Source organism: Lepidochelys kempii, chromosome 3 (assembly GCF_965140285.1).
Source record: "Lepidochelys kempii isolate rLepKem1 chromosome 3, rLepKem1.hap1, whole genome shotgun sequence".
Taxonomy (NCBI): Eukaryota; Metazoa; Chordata; order Testudines; family Cheloniidae; genus Lepidochelys; species Lepidochelys kempii.
Genome location: NC_136382.1, coordinates 157,434,358 through 157,458,554, shown reverse-complemented (window position 1 = coordinate 157,458,554; position 24,197 = coordinate 157,434,358). Strand labels below are relative to the sequence as shown.

Sequence of the window (24,197 nt, the reverse complement as noted above, 5' to 3'; positions counted from 1 at the left end):
CCTATGTGACTCAGCTCTGGGACTCTGACCCCATTACGGTACTGTACGCTTCTTGTAGCAGTATATCGGCTGCACTCAGCACCGCATGTGCTAGACAGAATCTCAGAAATGGCCAAGACTAACTAGCTCATCTGCTCCATCTCCCTGCCAGTGTAGGATTGTTCGCTACATCCCCTTTTCTAGGATTTTGACCCATCTCGTGCAATGGGGTTTCTACTAGTTCCCTCAGGAGTCGATTCCATAGCCAAATAGATCTTACACGCCAAGCATTCTTCCTGATATTCTTTTTTTCCCTTTCTCAGTTTCATCCAATTAATTCTAGTTAAACACTGCTAAATAATTCCTCTCCATCCTTGGTGTTAACAGCCTCCAAATATTTGTAGACTGTTATCATGTGTCTTCCCGCTCCCACCCAAGCCCCTTCCCACTCCCACAGTCATCTGTTAGCTTAGCTATGCATATTTAGCTGTTTTAATTTTCCTCATCCCTTCCAGCTCCTGACTGTTTCTGTTGCTCCTGTTTGAACTCCCCCTGATTTGTCATTCTCCTCTAGTAATGTGGTATCCAGGACTGTGTGGAATATTCTAGTTGTGGTTGCACTATAACTATGCAGAGAAGTGGCGATTACCTCCCTGCTCCACAATGTTTTGCCTTTGGATATGCAGGCCGAAATTGGGTTGGCTCTCTTTGCTATCATATTATATTGCAATCTGATGTCTGATTAGCTATCCATTATCAATCTCTTTCAGCACTGCTGCTTTCCAGGTTCCTCAGTGACATCAAGAATTTGTTTCAAATTACTTTTCTGTCTCGCGTCTTTCTAGGTCCTTTATTTCTCTGTCCTTACTTGAATTTGCAACTCCTCCCAATCTAGTATTAATCCTCTATGTCACCAGACTCATTTCATATCACATCGTTCAGTCGTTACTAACCTGAGGTAGATCTGAACAAACAATCTACAAATAAGAGGTTCTACAGCCTAATAATCTCCGGAACCATTCAGTTCACCTGGAACCGCTGGGCTTTGATCCGTAAAGGTTATCATACATGCCATGGTCATTGAACTTTGCTGTCTGCTTCTGGTTACGTTACAGTTGTGTACAAAGTCACAGCTCTCTGACCTACACTGAAATCTCTGGAGATTTCTGAGCTGTACCCAGTAGCCTCACCCAGCAGCCATAAAAGAAGCAAATGATTGTAACCAACCAAAGCAGCACAACCCTACGTGCTGCAAATCCTTTCGGTTACAAAGACCTGCTCTGACAAGGCTGTTAAGGCAGGTCAGCAACTGTGCCTGACCTTGAATGCAGGACTTGCTAAAAGCCAGGCAAGTAGCCAGGGTGCTACACAGCACTACATACCACTCAGGGCTATGCAACTGCCAGGTGTTCAGAGAATAGATTTACGGCAGTACAATGTATGGCCTTACAGAAACACCAGACGAGCACGCTGCAAAGAACTCAATGTGACGTGCCAATTGCCCTCCCCCGTTCCAGTCTTGTGCTATGACTTTTGGTGGTTTGCATAATTTAGAATTCCACAGTCACCACACCTCCTCTTCTCTCTCTTTCCCCTCAACCTTTCCCATATTATGACCCCATGTTACAACAGACAGAAGGGTTGAGCCGACCACTTTTTACAAAGGAAGAGAGCAATGTGGCAATCACCTGGACCTGCAATGACCCCCAGGCTGAGAGCCTGTGATCTAACTTATTGCTCATCTGGTTTTGTTATTTATAGCTTCTCTGAATTAATTTGAATTTGGGCAGCACTGAGCTATGTAAAAGACACTCCGTATGATTCCTCTCTGTGGGGTGGGCACTGTGCTTTTCATATTGGCTAGTGGGTTGTTTTTTGTGTGGATTCCTTTCCAGTATTTAGGTGATGTATCAGGCTATGCATGGCTGTCTCTTTAGCAGGTTCACTATAAATCTTCCTGAACAGTGAGATTGGAAGTCTAGTCATTTAAGATGGGGAGAATAATACTGGTTGGTGCTGGATATGGCAGGCATGTCAGAGCTGCCTGACAGAGGAATCTGAGAGGATATGCAGGAAAGAGGACATAATCGTGGGGAAGAATCTAGAGGTCAGAGTCTGGTAACACAGGAGTGAGTGGTGTGAAGAAAACAGCCTAGATGTCCTCATATGGGAAGCACTTGTGTCTATGTAGATCGTATGTTGTTTGTATTGTGTTATATGTGTATGTGGATTGTATTAAGAAAAGTGCCACTTGAGTGACCATCTCTTGAAGTCTTCTGATCAAGACTGGATGCCTTTCTGGAAGATATATTTTAGTGACACACAAACAATTAGGTTCAATACATGAATAATTGGGTACAGTTCTATAGTCTGTGATGTAAAGGAGGTTAGACTAGATGATCAAATTGTACTCTGTTGGACTTTAAATCTATGAACTGTTGAACTAGTTGGCAAATGAGTTGCTAGATGATGTCTCACTGAAGTCCAATATCTACAGCATTTCAATATACGTCACATATATTTGTGCTCCAGCTGGGTCAGTTGCCAAACAACATTGAGAGATTTAAGCAGTGTCTATCATTAGGGAAATGACTTCCTTTATGACAATTGGTGTCCTATGGGCTCATCCCCAGTGGTGTTGAAAATGGCTGTCCTGCAGGAATGGAAAGTTCAATCAAGTTCAGCACCTGTTGTAGCAAAGGACCTGGGAATCCAATGTTCTCTTCCCCAACACAACAGGTGTCTAGCATGCTTTGCAACAGTGGGTGGTGAACTTACCTGACCTTCTCTCAAATTACTACAGAGCAGTGATTTTCATCACCACCTGCTATCGAGACTGGCTCACTTTTTCACAGTGTAGTCAAGTCTGTGGAGAGAAGAATTACAATGAAATAATAGAGGACACACTGCTCCAGTAGCTGGGAATCAGCCATTGAGATTAGAGAGGGATGAACTGATTCACAAAAAACAACCCTCTCTTCATCCAGGACTGAATTGGCACCAGCCTCTTTTATAAATTGAAGTTCCCGCCCACCCCTGCATGCCTGGTGGATCAGGAACCAAAATAACATGAATGCTGCTGTTCTCACTGTGACAGAGAGGTCCACCCTGATCGCCGATTGGCTGGAGTTTAATGTGGGTGGAGTACAGGGGTTATAAAGCTTCTCCCAGCTTTTGGAAGAGTAGTCTCTCTTGGGAGCTTGGGTTGAGCAGAGGCCTGTTTTGGCCTGGAAAGACTGAGTTCAGCCTGGGAGCTTTTCAGAGGTCTGTGCCAGTCCAAAAATATTTTGTTTAGGCTGGACAAAGAGTTGGGTGGCTTTTTGCTTTATCTGGAAGCTCTCTTTTTATGAAGTTTCTGTGGGAATTCTTGTAACTTAAGTTATTTCAGTTCCTACGGAACCCTGAAGGAGATCACTCACCACAGGCACCATCCAGTGGCTGGGCAGGTTCTCTCTTTCTTTCTTTTCTCTTTCTTGGTGCCCTCTGTTGACAGCCGCTGTGGTTTTGCAGTGGTCTGCCCCTTCCATAACTCTGGCCACGTTACGTTTTTGATGACCACCCTTTTTGCGGTATATAAAGAGTCCAGCAAACAGCTAACCCTCTGGGTTAGGTGAGGCTGTAACGCTGTCTGCAGTGACTCAAGTGTGAGTACCAACTTGAGGGTAGACTGTTAGGATCCAGGACACAATCTCCAAATTGGTTGTGAGTTCTGTCCTTAGATTTCAGCAACCTATTATCAAATGAAAACTCTAACAGCCCTAACATGGAGTCACAGACAGTCCCATTAATTATTCCAGTCTATCTTGCCACCCAGGTGAGCTTACCTTTGTGATGGATGGTCCCATACGCCATGAATCACAGCAATATTCAGGTTACTCCCAGTTCCAGAGAGAACTATTCACTTAGCCCAAGTTAATTGCACCTTAGATCTCACACTAAAGAAAACGCTTGTAGCCAATCCTATAATAATCTATATGAAGATTTAATAAAATAGGAAAAGGAAACGAGAAGTTGTTTACAAGGTTAAAGCAGGTAAGCATACATACACAAATGAGTTACAATCTTAAGTTTCAAAAGATAATAGAAGCATCTGTGCTGAGCAAGTTCTATATGTCCTTCAGGACTAACCAAGACTAAGCAGCTGAGGATCTCTTGCTTATGCTTAGAAAATCCTTTCCCCCTAAGAGTCCAAACAGCATAGAAATAATCAGTTCCTTCTTGTCCATCCCCCTCCTGCCATGTGCTCTGAGCTGCAAACTCAGCTGATGGCAAGAATCCACTTGCATGATTCATTTTCATGGGGAGGAGGGAAGAACAACAAAGTCTTCTGTCCTCTTGTTAATGTTATGTAGGGAAATTCTAGTTGCAACATCCCACAGTAGTCTATCTGGTATCGATGGACCTTTCCTTTTGGGAAGGGTGTAAAACCTTCTGTTGAAGATCAGCCCTTCACACTAATTAATGTTTCACTCCTGTCTAGTGACTTACCCAGTCACAGAGGCTCACAGTGCAACTGCTGAAATGTTCCCTTACAATATGGGATGCAGATGCTATGAGATTAAGGCATGCAGCAACGCACAAGCATTCAATGAAGTCTAAACACATTCTTAGAATTCTAGTAAGTGTTTTAACAATACGAGCACATGGGTGAGCCAGACTGATTCCAGCTATGTACTTGTCTGCCTTCAGCTGAGACATGAGGACCTTGACATGAGCTGGCACCTGCTCTGCCAGTGGCACAGAGGGGGCTCTGGATTGACATCTTGGGATCTTGACCTGTCTGTCCTGAGTGCCTTCTCTCTTCTATACCCCCTCTATCGGGGTAGGCTTCTGCCTTCAGCACCCCCTAGCGATTGGCAGGGAAAGACATTCTAACTCCCTTCCTCAGGCTCCAATCCAGGGCACCATGTAGGCAGCTAAATCCTGTACCCTAAAGCATTATATTGCTGCCTTCCTGGACCACTCTGTACCAGTCCCGTCTTTCCCAACAGGTAAAGACAAGACATTTAAATAAGTGGAATCAACTATAAAATGTCAGACCTTCTGAGAATCACAAGTCTCATCCCTTTGGGCCACATCAGCCAGGAGCTCAGAGCATAAGTCAGTTCACCTCTATGTCTACTGGCCTGTTCTCCTTTTGAGTCCCTCCTACAAGCCATGCACGCTCTGTAGGTGTGGACGGGGTAGGGTGGCCTCAGAACAGCTGCTTAACCCCTTCTGGTACTGGTGTTAACAGGTCACAGGGACCTACACTTAAAAGAAGGATGTTTGTATTTTTTTTTCTCATGAGTCTTTTTCTGCCTCTGATTCAGTATTGGAGTATATGGCTCCTGTTTCATGCACATCAAATCACTATGTAACATTCTCAACATCTCTGCTCAAAAAGGTTTATCTAGTTTGGATATTCGTGCAGACTGTGGGCTGTTCATCTGAACCCCTGACCCGGAAATGTTTTTAGGTTTGTCCGTGTGTAGCTGAGAACCTGAGAGATACATTTATACAATACATTGTACTGCAGTTTGGCATTCTATGGACAGCTCTGGTTTGGAGTGTGAGGGCAAAGCTGAGTGATGCAAGCCAAACTCTGGCTGAATCTCTTTTCCCTGTATTTCTGAGTGGAAGGGAGAGGAGGGGGATTTGCAGGGAGCTGAAAGGTAGTGTAGCTCTGGAGACAGGGCCAGCTGTTAAGAATGAATATGCAGAGGATGCTTTGTGAGATGCTGGCTGGGTGAGGGAGCGTTAGGATCACAGGGAGAATGTTAGAAATTCAAAGCAGAGCTGCTGGCCAGTGAGCGGTGTTGAAGCAGAAAGGAATAATGAGCAGAAACATAGTGAGTGGGGACTGAGGGCTGGAGGGGAGAAGGACAAGGTTTGTCATCTCTTAAGGAAAGTTAACAAGGCACAGAGAGAGAATGTGTGAGAGAGAAGCAGGCTTCATTGTTGCTCATCAAATGTGCGCAAGCTGCAATTGCAGAGCGCTCACACTCAGAAAAGGGGGGAGAAAGAAGCAATTTGGAAACCACACCCTGGCTGACTGGGACAGTAATCGACCTGCTGATGAACTAGGTACAAAGGTTACATACGCCACGGTTACCATTGGTGACCCCTCAGTGGCACGCACCAGCATGGTCAAGTGTCTCATTGGTGTTTCCAGTATAAGCCCTTGTCATTTAAGGTGGGGGGTATGGCAGAATAGGGAAAGGGACTCTGTTATATAGATGGGCCCATGTCAGTAAGTCTGGATATGGATTTCAAACACCACAAGGTTTAGGAGGAGTTCTGATGCAGCATCATGGTTTGGCTCATAATAAAGATCTCTATTGTATATGGTAACTCAAAGGAGAAGCTGCTTTAATCATCAACTCCTCTATTCCCTCTTCTGCCCTGCTATGGTCCCTGCTGTGTCTTTTAGTATTCCTAATTCTCTATAAAGTCCCTGAACCAAACACAGGGCTGCAATGGCTTGCACTCCCAGGGTGGGGCAGAGCCCATAGCAGACCCACACCTGGGTTAGAAGCAGCAGACAGCTATAGAAGGGAGTACCCAAATGATCTCTCTCTGAGTTGATAAACAAGCAGCAAAGGGTTTTGCTCTAAATAGCACAGTTAAAACCCCTGAGTCTGCAAGGATTCCTGATTTGAGCACTGGGGCTGGGAGGAAATCGTTCTCCATTGAGAAGGCAAGGAGCAAATATGCATTGAGACTGATCTAGTGTGCTCCATGCCAAGACACAGTCCCTCCAGCTCAGGGCTGAGGCATGCTGGCAGGTGGAGCCAATGGGAAGATGCAGTACTGCTGCCTGTGTAATACTTTTGTGGATGAACAGGGGTCTTCGGTCTCCAGGGCTATCAATCTAGCACCCTTCACCAGCCTTAAATTTACTTTTCTAATGATGAAACCTATGGGAATGGATTGGGAACCCATGAATCCTGCCTCCATCCTCTTTGCAAGGACTTCCAGGAATATTTGGGGGGAGGGATAGCTCAGTGGTTTGAGCATTGGCCTGCTAAACCCAGGGTTGTGAGTTGAGGGGCCAATCCTTGAGGGGCCATTTAGGAATCAGGGGCAAAAATTGGGGATTGGTCCTGCTTTGAGCAGGGGGTTGGACTAGATGACCTCCTGAGGTCCCTTCCAATCCTGATATTCTATGATTGGTGTGGACATGTTGGGAGGTCAGGGGTTGTGATGCCTGGTGCCTTTCCATACATAGGGAGGACAGGGGTTGAAATGGTGATTAACTGATCCCAGGATGTCTCTTCAAAGGGAATGTCTTCTCAGATGAGTGGCTACAAATGTAGACCTGTTGAAATGCCTAGGCTTTGTGGGAGAGCATTATGTCGCTTGTTCTTTGCACAGCAATCAACCATATGAAGCAACTACACAGGCACAGATTGGTGCCCAAGTAACCCTATTTACTAACTATATAGCAACATGCGAGTCTTCACTATGTACACACTGGTGTCTGGTGGCTTTCAAATAATAGAACATGATGAGCTTATACACTACACTGTAGAGGAGAAGAAAGGAAAAACAGTGAAGAGATAGAAGGCTAGTAAAGCTTTGTAGCATTGGAAGCTCTCCCATTAACCTATATAATCTCCCTCTCCCTTCCTCGTGCCGTTTATACCATGATCATCACTGATATCTGAGCATTTTACAGAACTACGTGGGTCGGATCAATGCCGGTCTCTGGTTCTCTGCTCCCCCTCATCTCATGTGGGAGGGAAGGGTACATAATCATTTACCATTAGTGTTGTGGGCAATACGGCAGAGCCATGTTAATGAGATGAGTTGTGCATTTTGTCCTGAAGGCAGTAAGATTTGTGGTCACTTCAAGCTGGGGTTTTTAATGGCACCTACAGGAGACAGCACCCAGCTCCCAGAGAAATTCAATGGGAGTTGGGCATGGAACACCCTGAGGGGCCTTTGAAAACCTCAGCCTTATCTCTTCTGGAAGGGAGGTCCCAAAATGTGGGCCAGCCACAGAGAAACTGCTGTCTTCTGCTCACTCAGGTTTGACCCATGTAGCTGACAGACCCCTGGTGTCCAGTAGGCCTGGTCATGAAGAGTGAAATGGTCCCCCAAGGGTCCTGGGCCCAACTCATTGAGGGCTTTGAAGAGCAAAACCAGAGCCTGGCATTTGATCTGTTATTCAATGGTGAGTGGAGTGCTAGGGATGTGTTCAGCTCTATCTCTTTCTCTATAGGCTGAGAGATTGTATGTGAGAATGGATCTTCTCACGCCTTGACAAAACTATTAGTTTTACTTGGAAGTAGATGTGAGTGGGAACCAGAATGCAGAACAAAACCCAACAAATTCCAAAATTTTCCATGTAATGAAAACTTTGAGAAGAGTTTCAACAGAACATTTCATTTGGATTTTTTAAATGAAATCTAGTCGAAATCGGCATATTCCTACAAAATGTTTTGATTTTGATGAAAAGGCATTTTCAATGGAACTTCCATGTTCCCGCCAGCTCTTTTTGGAAGTAATCTTTATTTCTGTAATGAGGATTTACAAAAGAGGGGATGCAGAGTCAAATGATCTCTGGGAATCATCAGTCCTGGCTTCTATTCCAGTCTCTAATACAGACATTCTGAGCCACTGTGGTTAAGACATGTGGAGGCTCACTGATGTAAATGGAACTCCTTGCAGAGCAATAAACTGCTCAGTGTGAATAAGGCAGAGTCAAGCCTTTCACTTCTCCTTACCTCAGTTTCCCAGGCTGAAAAATGGGGTTAGCTTACCTCATGGGGGGCAGGAAGGCTTAGTTCATTAATGAGCAAGAACATAAGAATGGTCTGACCCAGTATGGCCAGTGGTCCATCTAGCCCCGTAGCCTGTCTTCCGTCAGTGGCCAATGTGAGGTGCTTCAGAGGGAATTAACAGAACAGGCAGTCAACGAGTGATCCATCCCATGTTGTCCACTCCCAGCTTCTGGCAATCAGAAGCTAGGGACACTCAGAGCATGAGCTTGCATCCCTGACCATCATGGCTAACAGCCATTGATGGATCTATCCTCCATGAACTTATCTAATTCTTTTCTGAGCCCTGTTACACTTTTGGCCTTCACAACTTCCCCTGGCAATGAGTTCCATAAGTTGACTGTGTGTTATGTGAAGACAGACTTCCTTATGTTTGTTTTAAACGTGCGGCCTATTAATTTTGTTGGATGGCCCCTAGTTCTTGTGTTATGTGAAGGGCTAAATAAACACTTCCTTATTCGCTTTTTCCACACCAGTCATGATTTTATAGACCTCTATCCCACCCCAGTTGTCTCTTTTCCACGCTGAAAAGTCCCACTTGTTTTAATCTCTCCTCATTTGGAAGCTGTTCCATGCCCCAGGGGTGAAAGTAACTGAAAGGACTTACTGGTACACCGGAGTCCTGAGCAGGGGGCGTGGCCTCAACCAGAAGAGGCGGGGCCATTAAAGCCCTGGACCATTTAAATTGCCGAGCTGGGGAAGCTGGTATGATCGGTGGTGTACTGGCTCTTGCTGGTATGCCGTACTGGACTGGACTGGCTTACTTTCACCTATGCATGCCCCTAATCATTTTTGTTGCCTTTCTCTATATCTTTTCCAACTCTAATATATCTTTTTTGAGATGGGATGACCAGAATTGCATGCAGTATTTAAGGTATCGGCGTATCATGGATTTATATAGTGGCATTACGATATTTACTGACTTATTATCGATCCTTTTCCTAATGGTTCCTAACCTTCTGTTAGCTTTTTTGACTGCATGTGGAGTCTTTGCGATCTTGCGAAGGAAGGCCATGATGGCAGTACAAAATCTTAATGCTTTTTTGATCTGAAGCTAATCAGCACAGCCTGGGATCCCCTGAAGAACTCTCTATGGCAAGTCGTTAGAACTGATTGTTAATTCTCACTATCCACAGGCATGTCTTGCTGCTGTGGGCTTTCATGCACGTCGGAGGCTGAACAGACCCCATGCTATGGTCAGCCAAGCTCGCATGGGGTTGTCATAAGCAATAGTTCTACTAGTCCTTCTTCCCTGCCTCGCTGCAGGATTTCAGAGCATGCACAGGGCTCATCGACTGTGAGCTACACGGCAGTGCAAACACAAGCAGTGCAGTAATTTTTTTTTTTAAGGAATAATCTTGGTTTCCTAAAATGTTGTGGTTTTTTCCCCTTCTTGGCAACTGGATGACCGATGAGGTACCATAAGCAGCAGAAAGCATTTATCCAGTGACAGCCCGAGGTAGCACAGGCAGCTCTTAATGGGTTTATTTTCATTATTACAGCAATTTTAGGGTGGCATGCTGCAATTTTCACTTGCGGGGTGGTATTAAATTGAAATGACCCCAGATGTAATTGTCACACCGAATAAGTCTGGACATACTGAATTTAATGCCTTTCCAAGCTGTGGTTTTTATCGCCCAAGCAAGTGCCAAAAGAACACTTGTAGTCAACAGCTTAAACTGTGCTCTGCCTCTTCAGGAACGAGGGGCTTTAGCTGCTGTTACATTGGGAAACAAACATAGGGGCTGGGTGGAAGAACCTTGCTAGAACTTTTCATTCCTTTTTAGTCGACTGACAAATGTCCCCATTCATCAGCTTCTCCTCTTGCTCAGACTGGTGTAAATCAGGAATAACACCACTGAAGCTATCCATGTACAAAATTGGGGTGGGAGGAGAACTGGTGCTGTTCTGCTCGGTGTCAGATATACAAAGCATGATTTGAAGGCGCCTTACTATAGCTGGTCCTGAGCCACAAAATTCAGAGCCAGAAGGGAACTTTACCCGCGCAATGGTGCACTCGGACCTCGGGTCCAAGTCTCTACTGCCCTGCAGCTTGTGCAGTGATATACACCTGGGTGTAAAACCAGGTCAGAACAATGGCACTTTATACCCATTTGATAGGTGCAGGTGAATAATGAATCAGGCCCCCCAGAGGCAAGGCAGTAGAGAATCAGGCCCCGGGGGTTTTGATTCAGCCCATTATCCAGAGCTAGGACCCAAGCTTGCCGAGCCTGGAAGTGTTTGGATTTGGAGATTTGGCCGTTCTACCAACTTCCTGCCTGAAGAAAACATTGGCAGCTGGCTAATCAGATACTGTACATAAGTGGCTGTACCATAATTGCAGCTGGAGTTTTAAAAGTGTATGACACCCAAGTAAAAGGAGTCTGCCTCACGTCTCTGTGGAATCAATAAATCTGCGCATCTCCTAAACTGTCCCCCTGTCTGGGTGATGTATTTTGCAAGTGCTTTCCACGCCCTTTCATTACGTTGCCAAAAATAGCATCCCTGGTTTGATACACAGAACTCCTTGCTGGTGCCAGGTTCAAAATGGGTGGAAGGACACACATCTGGGAGCAGTTAGGGGATAATTGTTTATAAGTCACGTGGAGAGAGTAATTATACAGTCTGTAACAAGCAAGCAGTGTTCAGATCAGAGACATGTCTTAGTTTTAGTTCTCATATAAGCTAATAGGAAAAACTACTGTGAGTGTGAGTGTATTATTGTAGGACACAGGAGAATGATCCAATTAAATATGTCAAAGGAGCCTTTTAAAAATGGTTTCTCTTGTAAGAGACCGATTCGTATTCAGGCTCCACAGAGAAACCCATTGATGGTGATGCATGGCAAAGTCTTGGGGATCTAACTACAAAGCTCCTGCAGGCTGCGTGAAACACCAGAGGAGTGAACACAGTGCGGTGCGGGGGGCTGGAGAAGCTGGGTCCCTACACACCATGAACATTGGAAGATTGCTCTCCATTCAGCCTATCACTGTTATAGACTGACGTAGAACTTCACATGCCACTTCTGCATGAGGTTATTTCTACCACAAAGGGGCAAGAAGCAAAGAGAGACTCATATATGGGAACAACGAGGTGGCCTGAATTGTTCGTTACATTATGGAAGCACCAGAGTCCCAAGCTGTATGAAATCAAGGTCCCATTGTGCTGAGCACTGTGCAAACATTAGCAAGAAAGAGGCAGTCCCTGCCCCAGATTGCTTACAAACTAAATAGACAAGATAAAGGGTGGTACAGGGAGGTGAAGTGATTTGCCCATGGGCCTTGACAGATGCAGGAACAGAACCCAGGTCTCCTAATTTTAAGACCAGTGTTATAGCCACTAGACCAGTGGTCCCCAAACTTTTCAGGCTTGTGTGCCCCCTTGCTCCTGTCTGTACCCCCCCCTCCGGTGGGGGTGGGGGAACACAGACAGGAATAAGGGGGCTGAGGCTGAGGGTGGAACTGGGAGCGAAGCCGCCAAGGCTGGGGACGGGTCCAAGAGCCAGGACTGCGGCTGTGGGCAGGGCCGGAGCAGAGCTGGAGGCAGGGTGAGGCTGGGTGGTGCTCCATCCCCGCCCCCTGTGTGGGCTAGGGGGGCATGCCCCACAGTTTGAGGACCCAAAGTTTCAGCTGACCACAGTTTTCTCCCCAGTCAGCACTGAAATACCAATTTCCTCAGCTCTGTTTGGTTCTGTGAAATGCTGCATAGTATGCACTTGTTTGTAGGTTTGGCTCACTCATGTCAGAAACTGAACCAAGTATATGTTTGCACTGGTGAGTGACTCGGAAAAGGAAGAGCTTTCTGTTCTCCATTTCTTGGGGAAGGGAGAGGAACTGGGATGTAGTGCTGGTAGATCCAAGAGGGCATCTGAACTAGAAAGGAGTATTGTCTAGTGGTTAGAGCAAAGGACTGGGGGCCAGGATACCTAGGTTCTAATTGCTGCTCTGCCACTACTTCATTGTGTAGCCTTGGGCAATTCACATAACCTCTCTGTGCCTCAATTGACTCTTCTGTAAAGTAGGAGGAATAATACCAGCTGTACAGGATTGTGAGGATAAGTAATTAATGTGTGTAAAGTGCTTTTAGATTCCCTAGATGAAGGGTGCTAGAGAAGCAGAAAGTGTGACCATTGTACCGTAGCTGCATCTGAGACATCTTCTTTATGCATTTACTCATACAACACTCAGGGCTGGATAAGCAAATGTTTTCAGTGTGGTGTGATCACTTCTCAGTCAAAAGAGCCCCAAGATCTGGGAGCTTATCCCAAGCCTTCTGGAAGGGACCACCTACATGGGGAAAGAATCTTATGCCCTGGGTCCCAATCCCCAAAGTTCAGGAGAAAGACGGGGCTGGTCAGGCTGTCGGGAACTCTTCTGGGCTGGCCCCGGTGCCTAATACTTTTTGTGTTGCGATGTAACAATATTTATGCCAGGAATGCACATCAAAAGTCTGTTTGGGTTCCTCAAACACTGTGTCTATATAAGCTGAACCTCTTTCGGGATGTCCATTGCTAGTCACAATAGGCTTACCCACACCTGGAAACAAAGCTGAATGAAAGGGGGATGGTAGAATTCCCAGGCATCTTATCCCACACAGTAGGATGTTATAGATTCTGGGTCAAACAGAAAAGAATAGCTCAGAATACCACTATTTTAGTCATGCCAGGAGAACTCTGAATGAGTACTGTCTACCTCTATACTGTGCCTTTAATGTTTGTGTCTATTAAATAAGCTGCCATTTTACATTCCGGAACTTTAGTGATACCTGTATCTTTTCCACCTCCTCAGATGTACTACTTTGCACTATCGTCTGGATCTGCCATCAACAAGTATCATCATCACCTTCCACAACGAAGCCAGGTCCACTCTGTTAAGAACTATCAGAAGGTAAGACAGACTTATGCAAAGGAATATGTGAGTGCAGCATGGTTTTTATGATCCTGCTCCAAAAACATGTGTGCCACTTTCCTCACAGTATGACAGAAACTCCTTCACATTTCAAAAAAGGTTAGATGTTTGCATGAATAACAATAGCATTTTCAGCTACGCTTACCAGGGTAAAATTGCAAAGGCTACTGACCCAGGCCCTAAGATGATCAGTAGCTGAGGATAGCGTGACATCTGACCCCTGGTAAGCAGTTTTGCACAAGGAGGTGCATTATGCTGTGGCTTCCTTTGCAGTATCTGACAATGGTTGCTGTCGGAAGCAGGTCACCAATCTAGATGGATCTCGGGATGGCAGTTTTTATATTCATTTGACTATCAATGCTGTGTTTTGCCATAGCCAGCAAGGGATATCTGTGGCTTTGCAGAGGTCTGCTTTAGTTTCATTTTTTGAGCTTCTCCAGTGACACCTGTAGGCCACATGTGATGCCAGCAAGGAGAGTTAATTGAGAAGCTCTGATGGGTCACAAAGAGGCTGCATTTTCAAAGACAGTTTCTGAACACTTCTAAATGAGCTGTGGAGAGGTCTGGGCACATGGCCATTCTTCCATTTGTTGATTTGTTCTTGGCTGTGGTTTACTGTAGGGGGATATAGTGTATGCTTCATTTTCATTGCAGGTTTCTAAAAGCAGCTTTGAATTCCAATGTGGGTCTTGAATCTACATAGCTCTTTGCTGTGGAATGGAAAGATTTCTTGTAACCTATCCACACCTTCTGTCCTGTTAGATCTGTGCACCTTGTCCAGTGGCTTATCCCATAGCAATGGTCAGATGCATTCACTCCTGTTTCTATAATAAACATTTGACTGGTATATTTCACACTCATGTAAGTAAGGGAAGGGTATAGACTCATCAAGTTTGAGGCCAGAAGGGACCACCAAAGCTTCTAGTTTGACTTCTGGTATATCACAGGAGGTCAACACCATCCACCCTCACCCCCATCCTAAGCCAATAACTGGAATTAGACCAAAGTATTACAATCCTCAGGAGACTAAACTATTGTGTGACCCAGGCAGAGAACAGGAGGGATCAAAATGCACCAAAGCCTCAGATTCCTGCAATGGCAGGGAATTGATTGATATCACTGCCTGGAGCAATAGAGCATGCAGTTCAGGCCGTTGCTGCGTAAAGTTCCTTCTCATAGATCTGTGACTTGGTCATCGTGGCCTGCAGCCCCTCCTGCTATCAGAGTCCTGGGCCTCTCAGGAGCCAAGTCTGCCAAATGTGACGGATTGTATTGGCTTGGTGACATGGAGAAATTTCCACAGAGTATGACATACACCCGCAAATGTTTCTTTGTGGCCACTCCAACTCAGACCACATCCCCAGCTGCTGTAAATCAGCAGAGTTCCATTAAGGTCTAGACAGCTAGGTCGATTTACACCAGCTAAGGACAGGGCCTCAGGCCTGCACTGGTGAGAGCCACGGACATTAAAGAGCCCTTTGCCATCAGGCATAGGTTGCTGACCAGGGCCAGATTCATCTTTGCTTGCTAGACATCTCCTTCACTCCTTTGAGCCCCTGATGGCTTCATCTGTCTGAGAGCAGAACCCTTTCTTGGGAAGACGCATGCTTGTAGTGAGTTTGACCATTCTGCAGCTGAATTCCTGCTTTCCTTCATGGCATCACTCCCCATCCCAGCTCCTTCACGTCTCACCTCATACTGTGTCACCACCTCCCTTTGTCTGGATGGATCTAATAGACACACAGCACCGTCTCTTCACTCTGTACTGACGCCTGTTAAGTTCATTTAGATGGAATACAGGCCAAAGGTGTTAGCATAACCCAGTCATTGTCCAACATTAAACAGCGTTAAACAAGGCTCAGGATTTGGTATACAGATATCTCAGCATCCTTAGTACCGGTAAGGAGCTGCTGGACTAGAACGCCGGGTCTGCGGAGCCTGGCACAGCTGATGTTCTCACATCCCCATCTGGAGGCCTCAGAGAATCATATGCAAGGAGCACTGCAGAGATTAATTGCATTAGGAAGAACTGCTCAAAGGGACCATAGTGACAGCAGCCTGTGACCATCTGATGGGCTCAGGCTCACTATTTAACCCTGGAGGGTGCCCAAGGAAGTTGTCTGGGCAGCCATGCAGACTTCTGGTTTGTGGTGGCTCTAGACCTCACCTTGCTTACTGATCTCCAGTCTCTGACCTGGCCTGACTCTGACTCTGATCCTGGATCTTGCCTTTTGATCCCAGCTCTAACAATTAGTCTGATCCCTCCATGCTGACTACTGCCTCGTGACCACCCTGGGCTTAATGACAGCAGCCCAGCTATGACTTCTAGGTCAGACTGCCTATGCCTAGGTCCCTTATAATACCATGGCAAATGCCCCATTAAAATCTTTTAAAGCTTTTATTATAGATACAGAAAAGAAGGAAAAATGTTCATTTAACAACATTTCCTGTTACCTTTCCCTTTAGCTGGAGAGAGTTGTGGAGGGGGAAAAAATCCCATGTTTGATAGCCTCTTAGAGGGTATCAAAGATGGTAATAACTGTCCTTGGGGACAGAAGAGAAGAAATTAGTTGAGGTGGGCTGGCACTGTTAATGTCCAGTCCCGTTTCATCTCAGGTGGTGGTTGGGATTCCGCTGGAGTTGGTAGGGGTGGTGATATCATCTGGGTACATCAATCTCTGGCCCACTCTGGTCAGGTCATTCCTCAGGGTTAGGATGAAGAAGGTCTGACGTCCCAGGAGACAGTGGGGGTGGAAGCCATGATGGTGACGCTTGCTTCAGTAGCTTCTGTTTGTTCTTTCCTTATTTTTCCTCCAAAGTCCCTTTCTTTAAGGACACACAAAGGGATTGATGGGTTGAATAGCCCATCCCCTCATTATTTTGTCCACCACTTAGACCTACTATCTGACACACCAATTTTGGTTCATAAATTCCTGATTCCACATGTTCTGTTTTTACCAAGTATGATTTTAACATATTCCTTGAACCCTATTAGTAGGCCCTTTTGTTTAGACTAATTTAGTCTGTCTCCTTTTCGTACCTTTCCCCATCAACATTTGTCACTATAGGGTATTGTGACATCTCACGTTTTTTTTACAGCTGAGCTCGCAATTAGAGTAAATTTGTAGGCCCATTTATCTCAACATTTCTGACCTGAGTTTGGACTGATCCAAGATCCAGCCCCTTATCTTTAAATCCAACAATGGGCAAGGGCTTAGTTCTCTGAGACCACCTCCCTGCCACAATCATGCATGACAGGAGGTCTCCAGGGGGAGGCACTGTGCAATTCCCTGCTACCTTAGGTCAAGATGAGCCAACCTCTTACCACTTTTAAGGTCTGTTGTTAAGCTCCTCACTTCAAAGTGGCTTTCCCCAGTAATGGAGTAGCAGAATGGTGCAGAAGTGTTACTCTTGGGAGACAACCTCTAGGAGTGATAATGACATGTGAAAGTGTTAGGATCACAATATACTCCTCATATTGTGCCTAGCTGCTGTGGTGATGGGTACATACACGTGTAGCCAGGTACAGTTGGTTTATTATAATTATGGTTGGATTAGTAATGCAAAATAAGTAGATCTCCCTCTTATTCCTTGTTCCTCTATCATATTTTCCCCATGGGATTGTCCCTGATTTCTATGTCATTAACAGCCCGTTCATTCATCCTTTTTTTTTGCTCCTTCATGGAGGGGTTTGGTTTGGTTAGGTTACTTTGATTCTTCTCTTGAGCCATTATGATTTCACTCACGGCTTCTGTCCTTGTAGCTCCTCCTCCCCTTCCACATCTCTCTGTCCAATCTGACTCACATGTTGTATCTGGTGATGTGCACCTCAAGGGTTGGTTCTAATTACAGCATCTACTTGCCACAAGATATCCACAGGTTCATGGTGACATTTCAAGGTTATTTCCTTTCCAGCTACAGTGCAATGGCCTGGAATGGTCAGTTTTACTATTTGTACTGGGTCAAAACCAGGGCTGTACAAACTTGGACAGATCAAACAAATTGAAGGTGAAGCAAACCCAACCCCAAACTCTCCCACTTCCTTGGGGTGGGTTCCCAGAGCTCTTCTGCGCTGGTCCTTGGGAAATGACTGGCTTTTTCATCCCTCCTATGCCCATGGGATGGGATCCTGGAGCCAGTGCTGTCCGTTCATGTGGCTTTTGATGTTGAGGCTGGATTCAGCAGACTCAGTCTGGATTCAGTCCTGAACAGGCTGCCCAGGCCTAGACCAGACCCTGGCGGCTCCAGCTCTTGTTAGGAAAGAGGACTGGTGACTCAATTCCTGCCCCACCTTGGCTCAGCTCCAAACATGCACAAACCTCCATTTCCTGCCTGCCTTTGGACCCTGTTCAGATCTTGTCTCCTCTTAAGCCCTTGTAGGACAAATTATCTGGCCCCCTGGTCTGTTTTTTCCTCACTCAGCAAATGATTGGCTTAATTAAATCTTACAGATCTCCGTTCCATGACATCGGTAACCTCTTGGATCATTTTCTCATGTGACAGTCAACATGAAATCTGTCTTAATACTACTTCTTGCTTCTGTAACAGCTTCCGTTGAAGGATCTCAGAGCACTTTATGTGCAACAATACTAATAGTCATACCTAGCTCTTGTATAGCACTTTTCATCAGTACATCTCAAAGTGCAAAGGATGGTAAGTATCATTATTCCCATTTGTCTCATGGGGAAACTGAGGCACAGAATGGTGACCTGACTTGCCCAAGGTCATCCAGCAGGTCAATGGTAGAGCCTGGAATAGAGAACCCAGGTGTCTTGAGTCCCAGCTGAGTGCTCCATCCACTATCTTTTTGAATTAAGCTTCTCACCGGCACTGTGAAATTAGTACGCACTATCTATCCTCCTTTTATAAATGGGGATAAAGTGGGGCAGAAAGAGATTGTTTGTTTGACTTGTCCCAGGTCACAGAGAGAATGAATGGCAGTTGGGGAGAACTCAGGCTCTAATCACTGGGCAGCATTACCTCTTTGTTTCACTGTTCATCTTCTCTCTACCATGGGTTCCTTCTTCCCTGCAAAGTTATCCCTGAGCCCCGTACAGTGCCTAGCACAATGGGATCCTGGTCTCTAACTATGGTTCCAAGGTGCTATAGTAATATATATAATAATAATTAATAATATTTTGTGCCTGGCTGGGGGGCAGAGCTTTGGCTCTGAGTTTGGCTGCCTGGCAGTGAAATAAGATAATGACCACTCCCAAGAGTCTTCATAACAAATCAATGGGCATCATCATCAACATGAGGAACAAGAATGGGAAAGAGAAATTGTGTCCTGTAAAATTCACAAGAGTGGGGATAGGCTGTAGCGTCCTAACTGGACACATCAGCCCATTGGAACACGTAGCATGTATGTACTGAAGATGAGAAAACAGTGGGGGAAATTTACCATTAATAATCCTTTGAACTCAAAAGTAAGTGTCAGTTTGACCGTGTTTGTGGCTTTTTCCATAGACATCTGAGATCCTTACTATTTTGAATCCTCTTCTAAAGTGGGGTTTTAGCTTGAAGACTTAATATTCACTGTGAGCAAACTTTGAATTGGATTGTAAAATATGCACATCCTGCTCAATCCCCAGTGGCATGAGTGCTTCAGTCAGGGGATGGAAATAATATTGTGTGACTTCCGTCACTAGTCAGTGTGACACAACGTGTGGATGTCACGCTTTGAACATCTGCAGTGCACCATTTGTGACCAATCTGCATCCCAAGAATTAGTCACTGGCAAAAATTAAAAGATCATGTTGAATAATGAATCGGTTCAAGAAAATCATGGTCCGTTTCCCCCACCATTTGCCAACAGGGAAAAAAGGCAAAAATGATTGAATGCATGATTCTCTGGGAATTATTGTACCAGCATTAGTATATATGAACATCTCAGGGACTAAGTAGGTTCTTAGGGACAAAACACAAAACAAAACAAAACAAAAAAAAGAGGAGGATGGGAAGGGAGAAACCAGTGGCAGATGGGAAGAAAGATGGCATTGTCATTAAGGGTATATTTCACTGGGCGTCAGGAGACCTGAGTTCAATTCCTGGCTTTGCCATAGATTTTCTGTTTGACCTTGGGCAAGTAATTTAGTCTCTCTGTGCCTCAGTTCCCCAGCTGTAACATAGCACTGCCCTACCTCACTGGGCAGTTGTGAGGAGGATAAATACATTAAAGATTGTGAGACATTCACAAACTATGGTGAGGGGGTCATATAAATATCTGAAAACAGAGAGAGTGGAAAAGAAATTGGAACCCCTTTTCAGCTGTCTGCCATACTTGCCATCCTTTATTTCCTTTCCAACATTCTTTTCTTTTTGATCTCTCCTTCTACCTCCTACGAACTTGAATTAAAAAAGAAAACTCCATGTTATTTTCCTGCCCTTGCTGCCCTGCTCCTCCCTAGGGAGAGCTGAATGACATCCACAGTGGCACAGCAGTTATTGGAGGGTAAAGAGCAATACTGAAGTGAAGGAGCTGGACCTCACAAGGCCTGGATCGACCGTAAAGGCTCAGCAGTGATTACTGGTAACATCTTACCATCATGTAACCCTGTCTATCCAGGAGGATCCCAAGGTGCTTTTCAAGCTATATAACAAGCATGTGGGAATACCTCCTGCATCTCCCACTGAAGTGCAGCAACCTCTGGGGTGGAGCATTCTGTGCTTTATGGGCTTGATCCTGAGAGGCAACCATCAAAGTCAATGGTTGCTCAGCACCTTGCAAGACAAAAAATTGAAGATAAATCCTACATCCACCTGAAACAATAAGGGGGATTTTAGGGGGACACAATGGAATTTCCCAGACTGGAATCTGACCGGAACAGCAGAGTTGATGGGCCTATGCCTGTAAAATGGGCCATATGTCATCTTTAATGAACCCAGGTGATCAGGACCTCTGTTTTATGTCTCATCCCAAAGATAGCTGGGGCAGTCTGGGAAGTTTTAGAATCAGCCAAACTCTTGTAAGAACTCAGTAGGACAGGAATTGCGAAGTGCCAGTGACTGGCAGCCTGCCAGGTGAGGAATTACTGCAATGTATGATACTGTAGGCAAAGCGCCCAAGCTCGCTGGGGAATTACTGTCCTCAGAGCTGCAGGAGAGGCAGATGCCAAACTGGGCAGCAAGAAAAGAGGCAGGGATGCAGCAGGCTACTCCAGAGCCTGAAGTGAGGAAGGAAAGGAGGGGCATGCGGGGTATTATCTCTGCATCCACCTCCCTGCTCTGTCCTGTCCTAACCTTCCCAGAGCATGCTCTTAGTTGGGCTGCTTTCTCCAGCCAATGGATGGGCTGTCCACCCATTGCTGAGGAATTTCCCTCAGTCTCATTCATGTCAATGTTGAAGGACAAATTTCAGCACTGCCTGTATCCATCTCAGTGTCTTTTATGCAGCATTTTATCACTAGGGAAATTTTCTTCCTAACCTCCATAGGCGATCACTCAGCTTAAGTCTTGAAGCATGAGGGTTGCTATTCCTTTGGGTCGTCTTAATTTGTCCAGACTAATATTGTTGAAAATGCTTTGAGTGGTAGCCATGTTAGTCTGTATCAGCAAAAACAACAAGGAGTCCTTGTGGCACCTTGGAGACTAACAAATTTATTTGGGCGTAAGCTTTTGTGGGCTAGAACCCACTTCATCAGATGCATGGAATGGAAAATACAGTAGCAGGTATATATATTGTGACAGACCCAGACCAGTGGGGTACAGGAGTCTGGTAGAAGGCAAATATACTGGCCACTGGATGAACAGTTTTCTGTTCCCTGTGTGACCAGAGCAGGGGCTGCACTAGAGCAATCAGGAGCCTGCTAGAACCAATTAAGACAGGCAAGCTAATTAAGACACCTGGAGCCAATTAAGAACATACTAGAATCAATTATGGCAGGCAGACTAATCAGGACGCCTAATTTAAAAAGGACCTCCCATCAGTTAGTGGGGGCATGCAAGGAGCAGGGAGTGAGAAGGTGTGCTGCTGGAGGACTGAGGAGTACAAGCGTGATCAGGCTTCAAGAGGAAGATCCTGCGGTGAAGATAAAGAAGGTGCTGGGGGGAGGCCATGGGGAAGTAGCCCAGGGAGTTGTAGCTGTAGCTGTCACGCAGCTGATACAGAAAGACGTAGACAGCTGCTATCTACGGGACCCTGGGCTGGAACCTGGTGTGGAGGGTGGGCCTGGGTTCCCCCCATCCCCCCAACTCCTGATCAAACACAGGATGAGTTGACCTGGTCTGTGAGAAATACCAGAAGGGAAGGTCTAATTTGTAAAAGGGATCTGGCCTGTTCCTGACCCACTAGGTGGGACACAGAGTCTGCAGGGATTGTTCTCCGTTTCCCCCATGCTGGCCAGTGATGAGGTTAGCTGCGTGAACGGTAGGTTTGAGCCTCTAGCAGAGGCGGCCAAACTGAGGACTGCCATGAACCTCTGAGGCAAGCAAATCCGCCAAAAAGTGCAGGACCCACCAAGGCAGAGGAGGAACTTTGTCACAATATATACACAGTACATGAAAAGATGGGAGTTGCCTTACCACCCATTTGATAAGGCAACTGCCATCTTTTCATGTACTGTGTATGTATATAATACCTGCTACTGTATTTTCCACTCCCTGCATCTGATGAAGTGGGTTCTAGCCCATGAAAGCTTATGCCCAAATAAATTTGTTAGTCTCCAAGGTGCCACAAGGACTCCTCATTGTTATTGTTGAAATGTTATTCCATTCATGTTATGCCTTTAACACACAGGTCTGCACTGGGAAAGCTGCTGATGGACACTGTCCCAGCCAGCAGTTCTGGGAGGCTGTGACCCTAAGCACCCCACTATTAACACCCTACACACTACTGCAATGATAGTTGTACAAAATGGCCCACCTGTTGATCACTTTAGATAAGCTATTACCAGCAGGACAGTGGGGTGGGAGGAGGTATTGTTTCATGATTTCTGTGTGTATATAAAGTCTGCTGCAGTTTCCACGGTAAACATCTGATGAAGTGAGCTGTAGCTCACGAAAGCTCATGCTCAAATAAATTGGTTAGTCTCTAAGGTGCCACAAGTACTCCTTTTCTTTTTGAAAATATGCCTTGTGAGGTATCATTTGAAAACTAATAACACACTGGTCAATTATACAATTGTGAAACATATGTGACAAGGCTGCCTGTGGAATTAGAGATGTCTTCTGCTATTATGTTTTAAAGTCTGTATTTGAACAAAGTAGAAAACAGGTCTCCTCAGGTCTCGAATACAAATGAAGCGGGTGACCAGTGACAATGGAATTGCAATTTACACATGCAGTAAACGGAACTGTCAAAGCTCACAAGGTGATTGGGGAATCACCATGTCTGGGTCAGAAAGGATCATGTGTGTGCTTGTCTAACCAACCTGGTCATCAGGCAGAGGCATTTACATAAAAGGTAAACAAAGCCATCAAGCCAACAAGGGGAAGAGGTGATGACTCATCTATCAACAGGGGATGGAGACTGCACCCTCGGGAAGACTTGCTGCTTCTTTAAGCAGGGTCAATGAACTGTAAGAGAGTTACTTTTTAAGAGGCTTACTGGGCTGTTAAGAGAGGGGCACCTCAGATGACAAGGGAAACCAGCACCTCATACTTCTGTGGAAGAACTTGAATGAGAACTAACCATGCTAGACCAAGAGTGAGCCAAACGATCTTAAACAAGTGGTCTAGACTGATGCAGCTCCACTGACTTCAATGGAGATACACTTACACCAGCTGATGGTTTGGCTCTGTATTTTAACCTTGTCCCTGAACTGCAATAACTCTGTTAACATCCAAGGATGTAGCCAAATCAGGACAGGGCTCAGTCCCATGTATAGTGTCAGTCTGAACAGAGTTTTAATGATGCTGTAACATAGGTCCCAATTGTGGTACGTGGGATCTTACCTTTTTCCAAGAATCTAATCCCTCCTACTGCTAACATCTGGCTTAGACTCTGTCTCTTCTCATTGCATATACCAGCTTCTTCTCTTTTATTTAAATGCTTAGGTTTCACTTTGCTCTCTTTTTTTTTCATTTCGAGAGCCAGATTTCCAATGATTTCACAACTGCCCCACCTTAGCCTGTCACATCCGCTGTGGTATGCTGTCGAGAATGCTTTCTAAACACAAAATTCTTGTGTTGGGAGACGTGCGGTTTTACTCCACTGTGTGGTCGTTATTTATTCTTTAAATCTGCAATCTGAGTCTTCAGAGTTGGAATCAGGAGGCTTAATTATTTACCTCTTACTGACAACCCAAAAAACACTCTTGGGCAAAAATCTTGATATGGGCACTGCACATTCCAGATCAAATATTTAGGTAATTAATTAGTGGGTATGCTATCATGTCTTTCATTTTCCAATACTCACAAGTAGAAGCAGGCCCTGTCTGCAACCTCCCCTCTCTGCGTAATCTGGTGTTTACAGTTGCTGAGAAAAAGGAGTGGTGAAGCCATGCATCCAGTCCCTAGGCAGTATGTAGGTCCTGTATAGAGGCTGTGCCATAGCTCAAATGACTCTGATTAAAAGAGCAAAAACAAGCCAGGTGTTACTCTGAAACTG

The 24,197-nt window shown here is 45.4% G+C and overlaps 1 protein-coding gene across 2 annotated transcripts in view; it reads left to right on the top strand.

The window, feature by feature from the left end:
* Positions 1-24,197, top strand: part of GALNT14 (polypeptide N-acetylgalactosaminyltransferase 14) — a 184,536-nt gene that overhangs the window by 102,733 nt on the left and 57,606 nt on the right. For both annotated transcript variants that reach the window (XM_073338658.2, XM_073338657.2), the window contains one exon: positions 13,532-13,630. In XM_073338658.2, coding sequence (XP_073194759.1) covers positions 13,532-13,630 — 99 coding nt within the window. The remainder of the gene's footprint in view (positions 1-13,531; positions 13,631-24,197) is intronic.